At 36.9% G+C, this 19,505-nt stretch overlaps 1 protein-coding gene and 1 non-coding gene across 2 annotated transcripts; one reads left to right on the top strand and one right to left on the bottom strand.

Annotated features, from left to right (window-relative positions):
- Positions 1-9,190: 9,190 nt before the first annotated feature.
- LOC140894022 (small nucleolar RNA R71) lies at positions 9,191-9,296 on the bottom strand. The gene has a single exon (XR_012153577.1). It is a non-coding gene; the product is annotated as a small nucleolar RNA R71 (small nucleolar RNA).
- A 1,703-nt stretch (positions 9,297-10,999) lies between these two features.
- LOC140890304 (uncharacterized) lies at positions 11,000-13,860 on the top strand. Its single transcript, XM_073298065.1, has 3 exons — positions 11,000-11,095; positions 13,208-13,262; positions 13,484-13,860. The coding sequence occupies exons 1-3, from the start codon at positions 11,000-11,002 to the stop codon at positions 13,858-13,860; spliced, it is 528 nt and encodes a 175-aa protein (XP_073154166.1).
- Positions 13,861-19,505: the final 5,645 nt, after the last annotated feature.

Raw genomic sequence — 19,505 nt, 5'->3', positions numbered from 1 at the left:
TTTTCAGCGTGCTTATGTCCTCACTCACACGCACCCTGGAAAACTTCCCAGGGGGGTCACCCATCCTATAATTGCCCCAAGTCAAGCACGCTTAACTTTGGAGTTCTTATGTGATGAGCTTCTGAAAAGAAGATGCACCTTCTTTATATGAGTTGTACATATCAAATCTTTTGTACCTCTCATTCCGGTGTGGGATCAGTTCATTCATGTCACCCGTCGCCCATTCTTTGGTGGGGTTTCCATCTTTCAGGTATTAACCACCCATATTGCGGACCATGTACCGCCCTAGGACTTTTTGGCTCCGGGTGTCACATGCCCACCAGCTTCCGCTTGGTTCGTCCCCGAACCACACCGTACTGGGAGAGGCCAGGCTCTGATACCATTTGTAACGCCCCACTGTATCAAGACGGGTCTTTTCAGCGTGCTTATGTCCTCACTCACACGCACCCTGGAAAACTTCCCAGGGGGGTCACCCATCCTATAATTGCCCCAAGTCAAGCACGCTTAACTTTGGAGTTCTTATGTGATGAGCTTCTGAAAAGAAGATGCACCTTCTTTATATGAGTTGTACATATCAAATCTTTTGTACCTCTCATTCCGGTGTGGGATCAGTTCATTCATGTCACCCGTCGCCCATTCTTTGGTGGGGTTTCCATCTTTCAGGTATTAACCACCCATATTGCGGACCATGTACCGCCCTAGGACTTTTTGGCTCCGGGTGTCACATGATCGGATTTTGGGCCAGTCTAGAGTTTTATTGTGCTTAAGTTAAGTAATTAGGCTTAAATATTTTATTTAGGTCAAGTTAAGTTTAATTAAGTTATTTGGGCTAAAATATGATTATTGGATTTTATTTAAGTTTAATGGGCTTAGAGTGAGTGACCAGCAGTCTGGACCAACCCATAAAAATAAACTAAGTCCGGAATATATATTTAATTATTTTTATGCATGAAGTCTATTTTAAGTAAAAATATATTTATTATTAAAATTAATTAAATATATATTACGGACACATTTTAAGTGCATGCATACATGAAATATTTTATGATGTGTTTATGATTAAGATTTGAGCATGAAAAATATTTTATGGAAATTGAAGTGATGTGACAGCATAGAAGTGGTTTTACCACTGACACAGAGGTAGTTCTACTACCGGCATAGAAGTGGTTTTACCACTGGCACAGAGGTAGTTTACTACCAGCATAGAGGTGGATTTATCCACCGCCACGTACGATGGTTCTTTAGACTGATCAGTCGGCACAGTTATTAGTCACATTCATGGATATGACCATACACAGTTTTTATGTTTATGACATGCTCAATTATGTTATGTATGATGAAGAAAGTTATGTTATGTATAAGATTTATGATTCAGCATTTATGTTATGAAAAATGTTTCCATGCATGCTCATATACATGTATATGTATTAGTATTTACGTGATGCATTATTTTAACCCTTGTTATAAAGGATTAGACATGTTGAGCCTCTAGGCTCACTACGCTTATATGGTGCAGGTGAGTATGATGTAGCTCCTACCGGTGGCGAGGACGTATGAGCGAGCATGGCAGTGGCCCCGTGACCGTCGCAGTTATTTAGTCTATTATGATGAAATTCTGAAACATGTTTTATTTTATTATTGTTCCGCATATGAGATTTTTCAGCAGCATTGTTTATCATTTTAAATTGATGCAAGAAACATTTTAAGGATTTATTTATTTATTTAATATTTTTCAGGTTATTTAAGAAATATATGTTATTTTTATATACATATATGTATGGGCGTATATGTATAGTATTATTTTTAAAAAAAAAAGTTTTTCCGCATTTAGTAGTACTAGGGTGTTTCAATTTTTTGAAAGCCCAAATAAAATTATTTGGAAGCCCAAATAATTTTATTTCTAATTAAATGGCCCAAAAACCCATTAAAACATTAAACATTTTAAAATTAAAATACTCGAGCCCGGCCCACCTAGCCCGGACCCGAACCTACCTGACCCGACCCTAGACCCTACTGACCCGACCCACTACCCTGACCCGACCCGGAACCACCCAGAACCCCAAACCCGATTCCCCCCTCCTCTCCTTTCCTTCGACCGTGCGAGCAGCAGCTTTCCGGGGCTGCTGCCGCCGTGCTCCGGCCGTCCCATGGCCGGAGCACCACCACCTACCCCTAGCCCTCTTCAAGACGTTTCCAACAAGCTAAAAACCAGCCCAAACCGATCCCTAACGAAGGAGAACGAAGCAAAACCATCTATCCCTTAATCTGCTCGCGTCCTGCGCGCGACGCCGGACTTCCGACCGTTCGGCCGCCCAGCTCCGGCCACCACTGGCCGGAGCACAACTTGGGTTACCTTCCCCTATGTCTTGTGGTTCTAACCCAACTGGAATCAGTCTAAAACACGCCTTATGGACCGAGAACGACCCAATCTCCCAACATCGCTCAACCTGCGCACCCTAGGACCTGTTCTGAACCAGCTCCCCTCCTGGCCATGCATGGCTCGAACCACTGGACCCAGCTCGACCCTAGGCACCCTAGGACACCCCCTTGACCGAGCCACAACCTCTGGACCGAACCATGCAACAGAAACGTGAACCATGACATGAAACAATCAACAAACATGCATTAAAATCATACCTTCTTGCATAAATCAAAAAGCTCCTGATTAAAATCCGAAATAAAACAATCATTCATGATTAATAGCTTATATGGTGTTCAAACGAAAGAATAGACATGCCTTTGATTTTTAAAACGAAGCTAGACCACGTGAACGACTCCGGGACGACGGACCTACGAAGAACTCGAATTTTTTCTTGAATAAATCGGCTATGGAGGCTGAAATCTGCTGTGGGGCGTGAAGATGATGATGGAGAAAGGTTGGAGGCAGCTAAGGGAGTTGTCGGCTGATAAGGATTTGTGTAGGGTAGAAATTGATTTGTTTTGGTTTAAATAGAATAGATAATGATTTAAATAAATAATAAAAATCAACATAAAGATAATATACCAACAAAACTTTATTTAAAAGTCCTAATAATAATAATAATCTGATGTAAAAGCATAAATCCCGAAATTAAAATTAAGGGAATTTTTAAAAGTGATTAAAAGTCATTATCTTGGCTAATTTTGGATAAAAAGGACTCCTAAAATTATATAAAATCAAATACTAAAAATTTTGAGATAATAAAACTCAAAATAATATTTTAGGGCTCTAAAAAGGCTCATAAAATCATTTGGGTGGAAAGTTGTCATCTCGTCCGTCCACGGTCCCGTCTACGCGATCAAATATTTAAAATACTAAAAATCATAAAAATCACTAATTATGGGTTAAATGCTTAAAAAAATAAATTAAATCATGCATATAAATCACATAATAACACATAAATTCATTTAACCCTTATTTTAAAAATTAATTTCTCCTAATTATGCATGCGAATTTACGTATTAAAATTCCGGGTGTTACAGGAAGCTTTATGCATTTGTCATTGTGGATGATTTTTCATGTTACACGTGGACATTGTTTTTAGCCCACAAAAATGATGCCTTTGATTATTTTAAAACTTTTGTCAAACGAGTTGAGAATGAGAAAAATCTTTCTATAAAACAGATCCGTAGTGACCACGGAACTGAATTTCAAAATGAGAGTTTTTCAAACTTTTGTGAAGAGAAAAGCATCGATCACAAATTTTCTTGTCCTAGGACTCCTCAACAAAATGGGGTCGTTGAGAGGAAAAATAGGACACTTGTGGAGATTGCAAGGACCATGATATGTGAGCATTCTCTACCAAAATATTTTTGGGCTGAAGCAATGAATACTGCTTGTTACATTATCAATCGTGTATCAATAAGGCCAATTCTCAAGAAAACTCCATATGAATTATGGAGAGGGAGAAAACCTAACATTTCATACTTTCGAGCTTTCGGTTCCAAATGCTATATTCATAATAACGGTAAGGACAACCTTGACAAATTTGATGTCAAATCCGACAAAGGTATTTTTCTTGGATATTCTACTACAAGTAAGGCTTTTAGAGTATTTAATAAATGCACTTTACTTGTTGAAGAATCAATGCATGTAATATTTGATGAATCTATGTCTATAGTTCCTCGTAATACTAACGATGATGTAGAATTACTCAAAGAAGAGATGGCCTCCTCAAGCTTAAATGATATAGATGTTTCTGTTGAGGAAACACCACTTTCGAAGGATTGGACGCTTCACAAAGATCATCCTATGGATCTTATCATTGAAAGTCCTTCGAAGGGAGTAACCACTCGCTCTTCAATTAATAATATTTGCAATCATCTTGCTTTTGTTTCGCATGTTGAACCTAAGTGCATTGATGATGCTTTATTAGATGATTCATGGATTATTGCTATGCAAGATGAGTTGAATGATTTTAGACGTAATAATGTTTGGAATCTTGTTCCTAGGCCGCATGATAGATCTATCATTGGTACTAAATGGGTGTTTAGGAATAAACTTGACGAACATGGTACTATCACTAGAAATAAAGCTAGGCTTGTAGCTAAAGGATATAGTCAAGAAGAAGGCATAGATTATGATGAAACTTATGCGTCTGTTGCTAGACTAGAATCTATTCGCATGCTACTTGCTTTTGCTTGCTCTAGAAATTTCAATTTATTTCAAATGGATGTCAAGAGTGCATTTCTTAATGGTGAATTAAAAGAGGAGGTTTACATTGAACAACCTGATGGCTTTGTTGATACTGCTTTGCCTGATCATGTGTTTAGAATTAACAAAGCCTTGTATGGATTGAAACAAGCTCCTAGAGCTTGGTATGATAAATTGTCTACTTTCTTGCTTTCAAATGGTTTTTCAAGAGGAAAGATCGACATTACTTTATTCACCAAGAATGTCAAAGATGATTTATTAATTGTGCAAATCTATGTTGATGATATAATTTTTGGTTCTACTAATGAAACTCTTTGTCAAAAATTCTCTAAGTTGATGCAGGAACACTTCGAGATGAGTATGATGGGGGAACTTAACTATTTCCTCGGATTACAAATCAAACAGTGCAAGGATGGGTTCTTTGTGAACCAAATCAAATACATCAAGGAGATTCTAAAGAAGTTTGGGATGGAGAACACAAAATCATCATCCACACCGATGAGCACAGCAATCAGACTCGACAAGGATGAAAATGGTAAAACTGTAGATCAATATTCCTTTCGTAGTATGATTGACTCCTTACTTTATGCTACTGCTAGTAGACCGGACATTATGTTTAGTGTTTGCTTGTATGCACGATTTCAATCATGTCCAAAGGAATCACATTTGTTTGCCTTAAAACGCATTTTCAAATACTCCAAATCTCGGCTTGTGGTATTCGAAAAATTCTTTCTTTGATTTAAAAGCTTACTGTGATGCCGACTTTGATGGATATAAGGTGGACCGTAAAAGCACTAGTGGAACTTGTTTCTTTTTAGGAAATTATTTAGTTTCTTGGTTTTCAAAGAAACAAAATTGTGTTGCGTTGTCAACAACCGAAGCCGAATATATGGCTGCCGGTAGTTGTTGTGCGCAAATTCTTTGGATGAAGCATCAATTGCTCGACTATGGTGTATCTTTTTCAAAAATTCCTATTTTTTTGTGACAACACAAGCGCCATATGTCTTACAAAGAATCCGATTCAACATTCGCGCACCAAACATATTGACATTCGTCATCATTTTATTCGTGACCACATCGAACGAAATGAAGTTGAACTTCAATATGTTGACACAACTAATCAAATTGCTGATATTTTTACAAAACCACTAGATGAAAATACTTTTATTCGTTTGCATGGTGAACTTGGCATGATTGAGTTGTAATCGCTTGTAGACATAAGTTTAAATTTAATGTCATATTAAGGAGGAGCTTAATATTAAATTCGAGCAATTTAATGTTGGATAATACAAATTAATTGTATTTATTCAAAGTTATAAAGCTCACATTTTATGTGAAATTTATGTGTTGCTTTTTAGAAATTATATTTCAATTCTCTTGTTTTGCATTTACTTTTCCAGTCTTTTTGATTATCACAAAAAGGGGGAGAATTAGTTTGGTTAAATATTTTAACTAAGGAGGAGAGTTAGTTCGGTTAAATGCATGGAGAATAAAATTGGTTATTTGATAAACATTCTCTTCTTAGCTAATTGTTTAATTTAGGGGAAGTTTTATTCATGCAATTATATTGTGCAAATTTAAATTGTTTATTTAATATTGTACATTTATTTTTTTTTTTTAACCAAGTTTTGTGATCATCAAAAAGGGGAAGATTGTTACGCCTTAAACGCATACAAATATTGTGTGATGAGATTAATGTTTTTAATGCATTAACAAGTCTCATAATATTATGTTTTGATTATTACAAAACTCGGTTAATTGTTACTAACCATTTAAAGTGAGATTTTGCAGCTTAGATTTATTGACAAATAAATTATTGGAAGTTATTTTGAAGCTATCAATGTATTTATGAAGTCTCAATTTGTTCATATAATGGACACAATGTTATGTGGATGTCATGGAACATTGTTAAGAGATATTTAGAAAAATACAAGAAGAAGCCAAAGTATGGAGCAGCAACTTCCAAAAATTACTGGAAAATTTCTATGACTCCAAATCGAATCTCCACCGGTCATAATCTAGATAAATAATGTTACATGTACTGTCCAAATTTGAGAGCAATCCAACGGCTAGAATGAGAGATATGAATTTTTTTCATATATGCTGCACAGTACCCACTTCTGCAAGGAACGAAACCATGAAGATTCAACTTCAGAAAATAACTGGAAATGTTTGAGAAATCTAAATTCAATCTCCACAGATCAGATACAAGCTTATGATGTTATAAAGCTTATGTCCAAATTTCAGGTCAATCCAACGAATAGATTGGGAGATATGAATTTTTCAAATTTGTTGCACAGAACAAGTTTGAAAACATGATGAAGCGACTTCCGAAACATACTGGGCATGATTTATTCGTTCAAATCAAATCTTCACCGTTCAGAATGAAGATCCAGATGTTTTAAAGCTTTGGTTTAAATTTCAGATCAATTCAACGGTTAGATTTTGAGATATGAATTTTCCACAAAATCTGCTCAGTGATGGGAAAAAGTAGGCAGCGGCACCGAACACTTTTTGTCACTCCTTGACTTCTCAACACACGCCTCATGCACTCAAATCAGATTCAAATCTTTTCCAACTATAAATAGAGGCCATCCAAGGTCATTTGGAGACATCCCAACTCATCTCTTCTCTCCTTTGCAAGTAATTTCTCACTATCAAAGTATGTGTGTGATATATTCAAGTATTTGAGAGTATTTGTAAAAATAGTTTGTGAGTTGGTTGTGCTATTGTTGTAAACACTTGAGTGTGAAGTCAAGTGTGTTGTGCTATCTTTGTAAGCACTTGAGTGTGAAGCCAAGTGTGTTGTGTTGAGGCTATCCTTGGAGCCCTTAAGGCCAAGAGTTTGAGTTGTATCGTCGCGGTGATCGTGTTGAGTTGTACGGCTATCCTTGGAGCCATCAAGGCCAAGACGTTGAAGTGCTAGTGGATCCTTGGTTAATCGATCTTAACCAAGAAGGGGAGACGTAGACGATTTATCGTCGAACTTTCATAAACATCTCTTATCCCTTTTATTTACATTACACATTTATTTACCGCACTTATTATTAATTGCTTTAAGTCTTCCGCTTGCGTACTAGCATAATCGTTTTAAATTGCTAAAGTTGTCAATAGAACCTAAATCCCCCCCCCCCCCATTAGGTTCTAACACTCTATTTTTCTAGTTTGATGGATTATTTGAAGAACAAGTTTTGTTTGATCTTTGAATTTGTTATGAAATAATTTCTTAGTCTAGAGGTAGACGGATCTTGACTGAAAACCATGATTGAGATATTTTGATTTATATATTTGAATTTTTCGCACAATTTATTTGTGTTTTTCTGATTTTAATGCTTTCAATTTACTGGCCATAGATTGAATGATAATTGATTTAGAATCTATCACTCGAGAGAGGAGATTTTGAATACGACATAAGAAAATACATCTTTAGTGTTTATACTGTTCGAAAGGCATATAACTCCATAGAAGTCATTAGAATAATTCTCGTGTCATTTATCGGATTTAATAGTTAAACTTAGATAGACATATTGAGTTTTCTATTGAATACGAATTTCTGCTTGACACTCGAGAGAGGTAGTAGAAAATAATAGGAATTCTTGGCTAATAAACTAGAAAATTTTATAATTGAACAATCATTAGAAATAAATTGTGATGTACAGTCAAGTGAAGTCGAACCTCTGGCATTCATCGCTTATTGAATTTTCATCTCGTGAACTCGTGGTTATTTATTTTTGTTTCTTGAAAATTTTAGTTTTATATAACTCAAATCATTCTCGTAGCTCTACTTAGGATTAATATTTTATTAGTTGCAAATATTTGATATAATATCATTTATTCATTCTTCGTGGGATCGACTTGAACTTAATTCCTATATTATAACTTGACATCATGAGCTTGCGAGCAAAAAACACGCAACAAGTTTTTGGCGCCGTTGCCGGGGATTGAATTTTATTTGATTTATATTAAATTGTGCTAATTAGTCTTAATTTTGGTTTAGAGCATTTTATTTTATTTTGTTGATTCTAATTTAAAAAATTTTCCTGTCTATGCAGTTTATGCGAAAAAGTCAAAGTTACGACTCACTGCTCTTTGATCCGGAAATCGAGAAAATTGCTAAAACTTTGAGAAAAGCTAGAAGAGAAGAGTTGCAACAAATGATTGAAGAAAGGGAAAGAGCTTTCAATAATGCTCCGGTGCCGATCAGAGATAACTTTCGACCAGTGATCAATACTCATTATTCTGGGATAGCTCGGCAGAATATCACAGCAAATAATTTTGAGTTGAAGCCAGCTTTGATTAATATGGTTCAACAAAATCAGTTCAGGGGTGCCGCTACTGAAGATCCGAACTTGAATCTGCGCACTTTTCTGGAGATTACCGACACAGTGAAAATTCATGGTGTTACTGAGGATACCATCAAACTACGATTGTTTTCATTCTCTCTTAGGGACAATGCTCGTAGTTGGTTGTAGTCACTACCTCTTGGGAGTATCAGTACATGGGATGATATGACTTCCAAATTTCTGGCTAAGTATTTTTCGCCTGCCATGTCTGCCTAGCTGAAAATTGAGATTACTACTTTCAAACAGCAAGATTTTGAGCAACTTTATGAAGCTTGGGAGCGGTACAAGGAGTCGCTTAGGAAGTGTCCAAACCATAATTTTTCGGATTGGGAACAGATTGAGTTATTCTACAATGGTTTGAATGACCCAATGAGGATTTCTGTGGATGCTGCAGCTGGAGGCTCAATATTTTCTAAATTTCCTGAACATGCTTATGAGATTCTTGAGCAAATGACTGTTAACAGTTATCAGTGGCCGAGTGAGAGATCTGTAATAAGAAAGCTTGATGGAATTCATGAGGTTGATGCATTTACTGCTTTGACTGCTCATATGGCTACTATTTCTACACGGTTGGCTGCACTGACCAAAGGCAATCAAGTTTCTATTAAGACAGCATCTCTGGTGACTGCCGTAAATTCTGCTGATGGATTTGAGAGTGTGGAGCAAGCTCAATATGTGAACAATAGAAATTACAACAACTATCGAGGTAATCCCGTACCCAATAAATATCATCTTAGTTTGCGTAATCATGAGAATTTTTCATATGAAAATAATAATAATGTGTTGAATCCTCCTCCGGGATACAATACAAATAAGGGTGAGGGTAAGCCTCCTTTGGAGGATGTTGTTAATGTTTTTGTGCAGGAATAGAGCAAGAGGATGGCGAGGACTGAGACTCGCCTTGACAGCTTAGAGACGCATGTGGTCAACATGGGTGCTGTATTGCAATCCATGGAAACTAGCATTGGGCAGTTGGCGAACGCACTTTAAGATAATAACAGAGGCCAATTCCCAAGTAATACTGAGGTGAATCCCAAGGAGCAGTTGTAACACCCGAAATTTTTAATACGTAAATTCGCCTACATAATTTGGAGAATTTAATTATTTAAAATTTAGAAATTGGGTTAAATGATTTTATGTGATTTTATGTGCATGATTTAAAGTTTATTTTAGCATTTAACCTGCAATTATAGAATTTGTAGATTTTTGAGTAAATCATTTATGTGATCGCGTAGACGGGACCGTGAACTGACGAGCTATTGGTTTTTCATCCAAATTATTTTAAGGGATTTTAGTAGCCATAAAATATTATTTTTTTGATTTTAATTCCCCAAAATTTATGATATTTTATTTATATATTTTAGAAAACTCATTTTTAGCAAAAATAAGTCATTTTAATGACTTTTATCAACTTTTAAAAATTCCCAAAAATTATATTTCGGGATTTTATGATTATAAAGTATTTTAGCATGTATTTTAAAAGTTTAAAATTTATTTTTTATGATATATTATATATATTAATTAGTTAATAATTATTTTACTAATAATTATCCTAAACCCCACCTTAACCTACCCAAGACCCCACGCCTCCCTCCATCAGCCAACACCCCATCTCCCCCAACTCATTCTTCATCTTCTTAATCGGTTATCAGCAGAAAACTCAGCCCCTTAGCCGAAACTTCAAGATTTTTAGCTATTTTTCGTAGATCCGTCGTCCTGGAGTCCGTACACGCGTTATAGCTTCAAATAAAAATCAAAGGCATGTCGAATTCTCTTCTTTAACACCATATAAGCTAAATAAATTTTTACGCATCAGAAACTTTTGATCTAGCATGTTACATCACAAAGTTTTATGAAGTTCTTGCATATATGCCTACGATGCTCACGGTTTGCATGTTTCTTTGCATGAATCTCACGTTTTCTGACATGGTGAGGACCTGGGCTGCTAGCTCAACGTTAAAAGAGTGTATCAGGGTCCCGAGGGTCAAGCTAGGTTGGGGTTTGAGGCTGATATAGTCTGGAAATGAAGCTGTCATCTTCTGATGTTCATGGCGCGCAGATTTGTGGTTCTGAGGAAGAAGGCTTCGTTCTCCCTCCTCAGAACATGGTTTGGAGTGAGGTTTGAAGGGTTAGGACCCCTAGATTTTTACCAGGATTGAGAAGTGGTTTCACAAAAAAATATGGTCGGAGTAGGGAGAATGATCGGATTTACGGCAGCCGCTCAGGGCTGGACGCGAGCTGGGGGAACAGCCTGTTGCAAGGCTTCGTTCTCCTTCCTCGGACCACCGTTTGGGCTGATTATTGTCTTGTTAGAACCGCCTAGGAGTAGGTTAGATTTGTGTGGTGATACTCCGGCCATTGGTGGCCGGAGTTGGCTGGCCGATCGCCGGAAGTAGCTGCTGCTCACGGCAGCAGCTTGAGGGAAGGGAGGTGAACGGGTTTGGATTTGGGGACGGGCTGGGTCAGGGTCCGGTTCGGGTCCGTTGGGTCATGGGTCAAGTTAGTTGGGTACGGGTCTGGGTTAGGTGAGTCAGGCTCGGGTATTTTAAATTTTTAAGTAATTATCAGTTTAAGTGTGTTTGGGCTTTTAAAAATTAATTAAAAAATTATTTGGGCTTCCAAATAATTTTATTTGAGCCTAAAATAATTTATTTAAATTAGCCTGATGATTTTTATGGGCTTGGGATCCCATGAGAAATTTTGGGCCAGTCCGTGAATTTTTTGGTCAGTCTAAGAATTTATTGGGCTTAATTAAGTTAATGTGCTTAAATATTTTTATTTAGGTCCAGTTAAGTTTAAGTAATTTATTTGGGCTATAATAAAATTTTAGGCTTAGTTTAAGTTGATGGGCTTAAATATTTTTTTTATTTAGGTCCAATTGTGATTAAGGGCTTTTAGTTAAGTATTAAATTATATTATGGACTTTTAATTAAGTAATGGGCAATATTAAGATTTTATGAGCTTAGAATGAGTGATCAGCAGTCTGGATCAACCCATGAAAATTTACTAAGTCCGAAATATATATTTAATTGATTTTATGCATGAAAGTTATTTTTAAGTGTAAGTATTTTATTATGAAAATTAATTAAATATATATTACGGACATCTTTTCAGTGCATGCATACATGAAATGTTCAGTTATATTATGATCATGATTAAGAGTTGAGCAATAAAATATTTTTATGATGGAAGTTGAAGTGGTGTGACAGCACAGTTCAGAGGTGGTTTACCACCAGCACAGTTCAGGATGTAGTTTACTACCGGCATAGAGGTGATTTTTCACCGCCACGTACGTTGGATCAAGAGACTGATCAGTCGGCACAGATTTAGTCACACTCACGGATATAACCATAGACTGTTTAGAAAATAATATGCTCAACTATGTTCAGTAAGCTCGGTATGTTCAGTTATGATTATGTTTAGTCAGATAACCATGATATTTTTATCATGCATGCATGTTCATGTACGTATATGTATTAGTATGATTATGTGTTTGCATGATTTTAAACCTTGTTATTTTGAGATAAAACATGTTGGGCCTCTAGGCTCACTACGCTTATATGGTGCAGGTGAGTATATTGATGACACAATAGCTTCGACCGGCGGTGAGGGCCCATGAGTTCACACGCAGACGGCACCCGTGACCAATGCTATCATTGTTTCAATGTCATGAGATTTTATCAGTCCTTTTAAATAAGACTTCCGCATTCACTTTTTATGGTGGTTTCAAAATATTATTTTTATTATGTATTCTTGGCGAGTTGAATAATGGTTTGGGATTTTATTTGAAGTATTGTATGTTACAAGTTTTTTATTTTATTTGATACTCAGTTATGTTAATTTTCAAGTTTCTTATTAAATGTATTTTTAAGTATTTATACATATATGTATGGGCATATATGTATTCTTAGTATTATTTATTTTTAAGTATTTTTAAATGTTAAAAAAAAAATCTAGCATTTTATTAGACCGAGTTGTTTCATTTGGTATCAGAGCACGGTCCTTGGAGGGTGATTAGTTTGCTACGTGGAGCTCAGAAGCCACACTATCGGTCTGTAAGTTTTAAATGTTTTAATATGTTTTATTAGGAGCATGTGTTCATAGTTTAAGATTTTATGTTATGAAAGTTTTAAATATTTAGTTATGCATTGTGATTTACGTGAGGAATGTGTGGTGATGCAATTTACCTCGGAGACGAGTAGTCCATAGGTGTGAAATTTGGTAATTTTAGATTTGGGTGCATTTGCTTGGAAACCTTTTGCGTGCAGGGAGGATTCTGGTTAGAGGTAACTTTTGTTTGCGTTAATAGATTCTGGAACTACGCATTTTTTTATCTCACAAGAGTTTATCAGGCGGGTAGGTATCACACCCGAGGTTGCTACAACATGTTATGTTATCACCATGCCATATGGAGGGATTCTCACTACTACCAGTGTCATCAGAGGCCTGTAATAGGAATTGCAGGGGCATACAATCAAGGTCGATCTAGTTGTATTGCCTATGACAGGCTTTGATCTCATATTGGGCATGGGCTGGTTGTCAGTCAATGGAGCTTCAGCTTCGATTGATTTTCGGCCGAGGACATTGTCAGTGAAGCCTTCGGGCAGAGACCCATTTATTTTCTTTGCACCTCAGGGCAGCAATGTTTTACATGTCATCTCATTTGTATGTGTGAGGAAATTATTACAGAAGGGTTGCCAGGGTTTTTTTGCCAGTGTAGTTGCAGTGTCAGAACCACCTACCAGATCTATGGCAAAATTAGAGGTTGTTCGTGACTTCCCGGATGTCTTTTCGAATGATGTTGCAGGAATTCCACCAGGTATAGAGGTGGAGTTCAGTATCAAGCTGATGCCAGATTCTGTCCCTATCTCTAAGGCACTGTAGCGACCTACTCTTACTGAGATGAAAGAGCCGAGGGAGCAAATTATGAGCTATTGGAGAAGGGCTTTATTCGCCCTAGCTTTTCTCCTTGGGGAGCGCCAGTGTTATTTTTGAAGAAGAAGGATGACAACATGAGACTGTGTATTTACCGGGAGCTTAACCGGGTTAAAGTAAAGAACAAGTATCCACTGCCGAGGATAGCGGGCTTATTTGATCAGTTGCAGGGAGATTCGGTATTCTCCAAGATCAATCTACGATCTGGATACCATAAGTTGCGGATCAGAGATTCTGACATGTCCAAAACTGCTTTCCGGACATGTAATGGGAATTATGAGTTTTTGGTGATGCCATTTGGACTGAATAATGCTCCAACGGTCTTCATGAATCTCATGAACCGTGTATTCCAGCCATATCTAGACAAGTTCATCATTGTGTTTATTGATGAGATCTTGATCTACTCTAGGAGCATGGAGGAGCATAGACAGCCCTTGCAGACAGCTTTGCACATCCTGATGGAGTATCCACTGTATGCGAAGTTCAGCAAGTGTGAATTTTGGCTCGAGCAGGTGGCATTTCTTGGCCATATTATTTTTAGGGACGGAATAGCAGTGGATCCGCCTAATTTAAGGCAGCTGTTAGAGATTCGCAGTTTCTTGGGTCTAGCAGGATACTACAGAAAGTTCATTAAGTGTTTTTCATCTATTGCAGTGCCCTTAATATCCTTGACCAAGAAGAATGCGAAGTTTGTGTAGAGTTCTGATTGCCAGAGGAGTTTTGATCAGCTTAATGAGGCATTCACTTCTACGCTATTGTTGGCAATGCCAGTAGCACACGGAAAGTTAGTGGTGTACACAGATGGGTCTAAGGTGGGCTTAGGCGCCGTACTTATACAGTGTGACAAAGTAATTGCTTATGCGTCGAGACAGCTGAAGATTTATGAGCAGAATTATCCGACGCATGATCTGGAGATAAGCATTCGTTCATATCACATATGTTTATTAGGCGAGTATGCATTATACCTGAGGATTCTAATACATGTTATAATGTTACCGTGCCTTCTGGAGAGGTTATTTCTACCACCTGTGTGCGCAGTGGAATGTAGTTAGAGATACAAGAGCAGACAATGAGAGTTGATCTAGTTGTACTGTCGGAGTCAGGATTTTGATTATTTATCATATGAGGACTATAATTTTTACTAAGTGGCAAAGTCAAGTACGAGTTCTAATGCCATATGAAGAATCCATTCATAGTAAATAACAAGTATTTAATGACTAGAATCGATGGTTTATGTGATTATTTGTAGGCGTTTCAAGGATTGACAAGGTTGATTTGTTATTTGGATGCCATCTGTTGCAAGTCACGGAGAAAGACGTTGTTAAGCTTGCATTTTGAACATTATAAACATAACTTAGCTGGTATTATCAGAATACTCGAACATCAAATCGAACCACATGAGGATGTTACATGGGTAGAATCAGAGTTAACTATCGAAAACACTGAATTCATACCAGGATCTATAACATACTACATGACAAGAACTGAGAATTTGAATGAACTTAGAAAAATTCTATCATTATGACAAACCAATATAAGGAAAGAACAATGAGTACAAGAAAATCCAAGAATAGAGAAAAAAAGTTGGGGTGGATATTCACCGGCAAATAGGAGGTACATGAGAAGGATTATCAAGATGGTTATAATGCAAAACATCGAAAATGACATCTTCTTCTTCGAGATCTTGAGGAAATAACTGAGGATAGGAAGAGTGATTTGAATGGTCATATTTATATGGCGAAATGAGGAGACAACTAGCCGTTTGGCTACCGTCTTCTTTGACTTTTGACGTTTGAATCATGTGTCCGAAGATATTGAGGATTTTGCTGATCCGAATTAGATCTTAAATCGGATTTGCAGCCGACTTGGAAGTATATGTTTTGATCAGATTTAAGTTCGACAATAAATTCGGAGGAGTGTTGAGGACTTATGAGATTTTTGGAATTAATTGACATGATTAATTAGTTGAAATGGAGATGAGTTCCATCTCAATTATATGTTTACGTATAAAGATTTAAGAAAATTAATTTAAAGAATGTCGGTTGAATGTTGATATATATGTGAGAATGACTTATTATATGGGTTTGCATCTGTTTTGCATACAGATTTGAGAAATTGGTAAGATAATAAGAGTCAGAGTTGTTAAGTGTTGTACGGTTGACGTGAATTCTCTTTAAATTCTAAGATGTTGTATTGAGTATTTAAGCTAATGCCTCTGGCGAATTTAAGATCTAAATTTTTTTTTTTATTGATTGGGTGAGTTAGTTAGCTTTCAGGTAACAAATATATGGATAAGGATTAGGATTTGCAACAAAAGCCTATGAGCGTCAACTCTTGTAGGGTGCAAATATGAAAAAGTCAGTTCGTGACCTTGTGTTTTAAAGGTTTTGCCTATGAAAGGCAAGAGATATTTTTGTACGAAGGGAGGGATCAATACGAGGTATATTGAGCCTTTGATATTTTTAGAGGATTGATATGATCGCCTACCGTTTGGCGCTACCACCATGCCTTGCGGCAGTGCACAACGTATTTCATGTATCCATGCTTCGGAGATACATCTCAAACCCATCACATGTGTTGGATTACGAGCCTCTACAGTTGACACCGGAGTTAGCATTTGAGGAGAGGCCAGTTCGGATCTTGGCTATGGAGGAGCGAAGACTGAGGACGCGGGTCATACCGATGGTCAAAGTCCAGTGGCTGAATCACTCTGAGAAAGAAGCTACTTGGGAGACCGAGGCTGATATGAGGACTCGTTACCCGGATTTGTTTAGGTAAATACTTTAATTTCAAGAACGAAATTTATTTTAAGGGGGGGGGGGGGGGAGAATTGTAACACCCGGAATTTTTAATACGTAAATTTGCCTACATAATTTGGAGAATTTAATTATTTAAAATTTAGAAATTGGGTTAAATAATTTTATGTGATTTTATGTGCATGATTTAAAGTTTATTTTAGCATTTAACCCCCAATTATAGAATTTGTAGATTTTTGAGTAAATCATTTATGTGATCGCGTAGACGGGACCGTGGACGGACGAGCTATTGGTTTTTCATCCAAATTATTTTAAGAGATTTTAGTAGCCATAAAATATTATTTCAAGATTTTAATTCCCCAAAATTTATGATATTTTATTTATATATTTTAGAAAACTCATTTTTAGCAAAAATAAGTCATTTTAATGACTTTTATCAACTTTTAAAAATTCCCAAAAATTATATTTCGGGATTTTATGATTATAAAGTATTTTATCATGTATTTTAAAAGTTAAAAAATTTATTTGTTTATGATATATTATATATATTAATTAGTTAATAATTATTTTTTACTAATAATTATCCTAAACCCCACCTTAACCTACCCAATACCCCACGCCTCCCTCCATCAGCCGACACGCCATCTTCCCCAACTCATTCTTCATCTTCTTCATCGGTTATCAGTAGAAAACTCAGCCCCTTAGCCGAAACTTCAAGATTTTTAGCTATTTTTCGTAGATCCATCGTCCCGGAGTCCGTACACGCGTTATAGCTTCAAATAAAAATCAAAGGCATGTCGAATTCTATTATTTAATACCATATAAGCTACATAAATTTTTACGCATCAGAAACTTTTGATCTAGCATGTTACATCACAAAGTTTTATGAAGTTCTTGCATATATGCCTACGATGCTCACGGTTTGCATGTTTCTTTGCATAAATCTCACGTTTTCTGACATGGTGAGGACCTAGGCTGCTGGCTCAACGTTAAAGGAGTGTTTCAGGGTCCCTAGGGTCAAGCTAGGTCGGGGTTTGAGGCTGATATAGTCTGGAAACGAAGCTGTCATCTTCTGATGTTCATGGCGCGCAGATTTGTGGTTCTGAGGAAGAAGGCTTCGTTCTCCCTCCTCAGGACATGGTTTGGAGTGAGGTTTGAAGGGTTAGAACCCCCTAGATGTTGGCCAGGATTGAGAAGTGGTTTCACAAAAAACATATGGTCGGAGTAGGGAGAATGATCGGATTTACGGCAGCCGCTCAGGGCTGGACGTGAGCTGGGGGAACAGCATGTTGCAAGGCTTCGTTCTCCTTCCTCGGACCACCGTTTGGGCTGATTCTTGTCTTGTTAGAACCTCCTAGGATTATTTTAGATTAGTGTGGTGATACTCCGGCCAGTGGTGGCCGGAGTTGGCCGGCCGATCGCTGGAAGTAGCTGCTGCTCACGGCAGCAGCTTGAGGGAAGGGAGGTGAACGGGTTTGGGTTTGGGGACGGGATGGGTCAGGGTCCGGGTCGGGTCGGGTCGGGTCGGGTTCGTTGGGTCATGGGTCAAGTTAGTTGGGTATGGGTCCGGGTTAGGTGAGTTAGGCTCGGGTATTTTAAATTTTTAAGTAATTATCAGTTTAAGTGTGTTTGGGCTTTTAAAAATTAATTAAAAAATTATTTGGGCTTCCAAATAGTTTTATTTGAGCCTAAAATAATTTATTTAAATTAGCCTGATAATTTTTATGGGCTTGAGAGCCCATGGGAAATATGGGTCAGTCCGTGAATTTTTGGGTCAGTGTAGGAATTTTATTGGGCTTAATTAAGTTAATGGGCTTAAATATTTTTATTTAGGCCCAGTTAAGTTTAAGTAATTTATTTGGGCTATAATATAATATTTAGGCTTAGTTTAAGTTGATGGGCTTAAATGTTTTTTTTATTTAGGTCCAATTGTGATTAAGGGCTTTTAGTTAAGTATTAAATTATATTATAGACTTTTAATTAAGTAATGGGCAACATTAAGATTTTATGAGCTTAGAATGAGTGATCAGCAGCCTGGACCAATCCATGAAAATTTACTAAGTCCGAAATATATATTTAATTGATTTTATGCATGAAAGTTATTTTTAAGTGTAAATATTTTATTATGAAAATTAATTAAATATATATTACGGACATCTTTTCAGTGCATGCATACATGAAATGTTCAGTTATATTATGATCATGATTAAGAGTTGAGCAATAAAATATTTTTATGATGGAAGTTGAAGTGGTGTGACAGCACAGTTCAGAGGTGGTTTACCACCAGCACAGTTCAGGAGGTAGTTTACTACCGGCATAGAGGTGATTTTTCACCGCCACGTACGTTGGTTCAAGAGACTGATCAGTCGGCACAGATTTAGTCACACTCACGGATATAACCATAGACTGTTTAGAAAATAATATGCTCAACTATGCTCAGTAAGCTCGATATGTTCAGTTATGATTATGTTCAGTTAGATAACCATGATATTTTTATCATGTATGCATGTTCATGTACGTATATGTATTAGTATGATTATGTGTTTGCATGATTTTAAACCTTTTTATTTTGAGATAAAACATGTTGGGCCTCTAGGCTCACTACGCTTATATGGTGCAGGTGAGTATGTTGATGACATGATAGCTCCGACCGGCGGTGAGGGCCTATGAGTTCACACGCAGACGGCACCCGTGACCGATGCTATCATTGTTTCTATGTCATGAGATTTTATCAGTCCTTTTAAATAAGACTTCTGCATTCACTTTTTATGGTGGTTTCAAAATATTATTTTTATTATGTATGCTTGGCGAGTTGAATGGTTTGGGATTTTATTTGAA

This window comes from Henckelia pumila, chromosome 3 (assembly GCF_033568475.1).
Source record: "Henckelia pumila isolate YLH828 chromosome 3, ASM3356847v2, whole genome shotgun sequence".
In the NCBI taxonomy this organism is placed as follows: domain Eukaryota; kingdom Viridiplantae; phylum Streptophyta; class Magnoliopsida; order Lamiales; family Gesneriaceae; genus Henckelia; species Henckelia pumila.
The sequence above is the reverse complement of the archived record's forward strand: the minus strand, read 5'-3'. Positions and strand labels throughout refer to the sequence as shown.

Coding starts and splice junctions, on each gene's coding strand:
- LOC140890304 (XM_073298065.1), top strand. CDS start 11,000: ATGAAGCTGTCATCTTCTGATGTTCATGGCGCGCAGATTTGTGGTTCT. Junction 11,096..13,207: donor AGAACATGGTTTGGAGTGAG/GTTTGAAGGGTT, acceptor TGGTAATTTTAG/ATTTGGGTGCATTTGCTTGG. Junction 13,263..13,483: donor AGGGAGGATTCTGGTTAGAG/GTAACTTTTGTT, acceptor TGCCTATGACAG/GCTTTGATCTCATATTGGGC.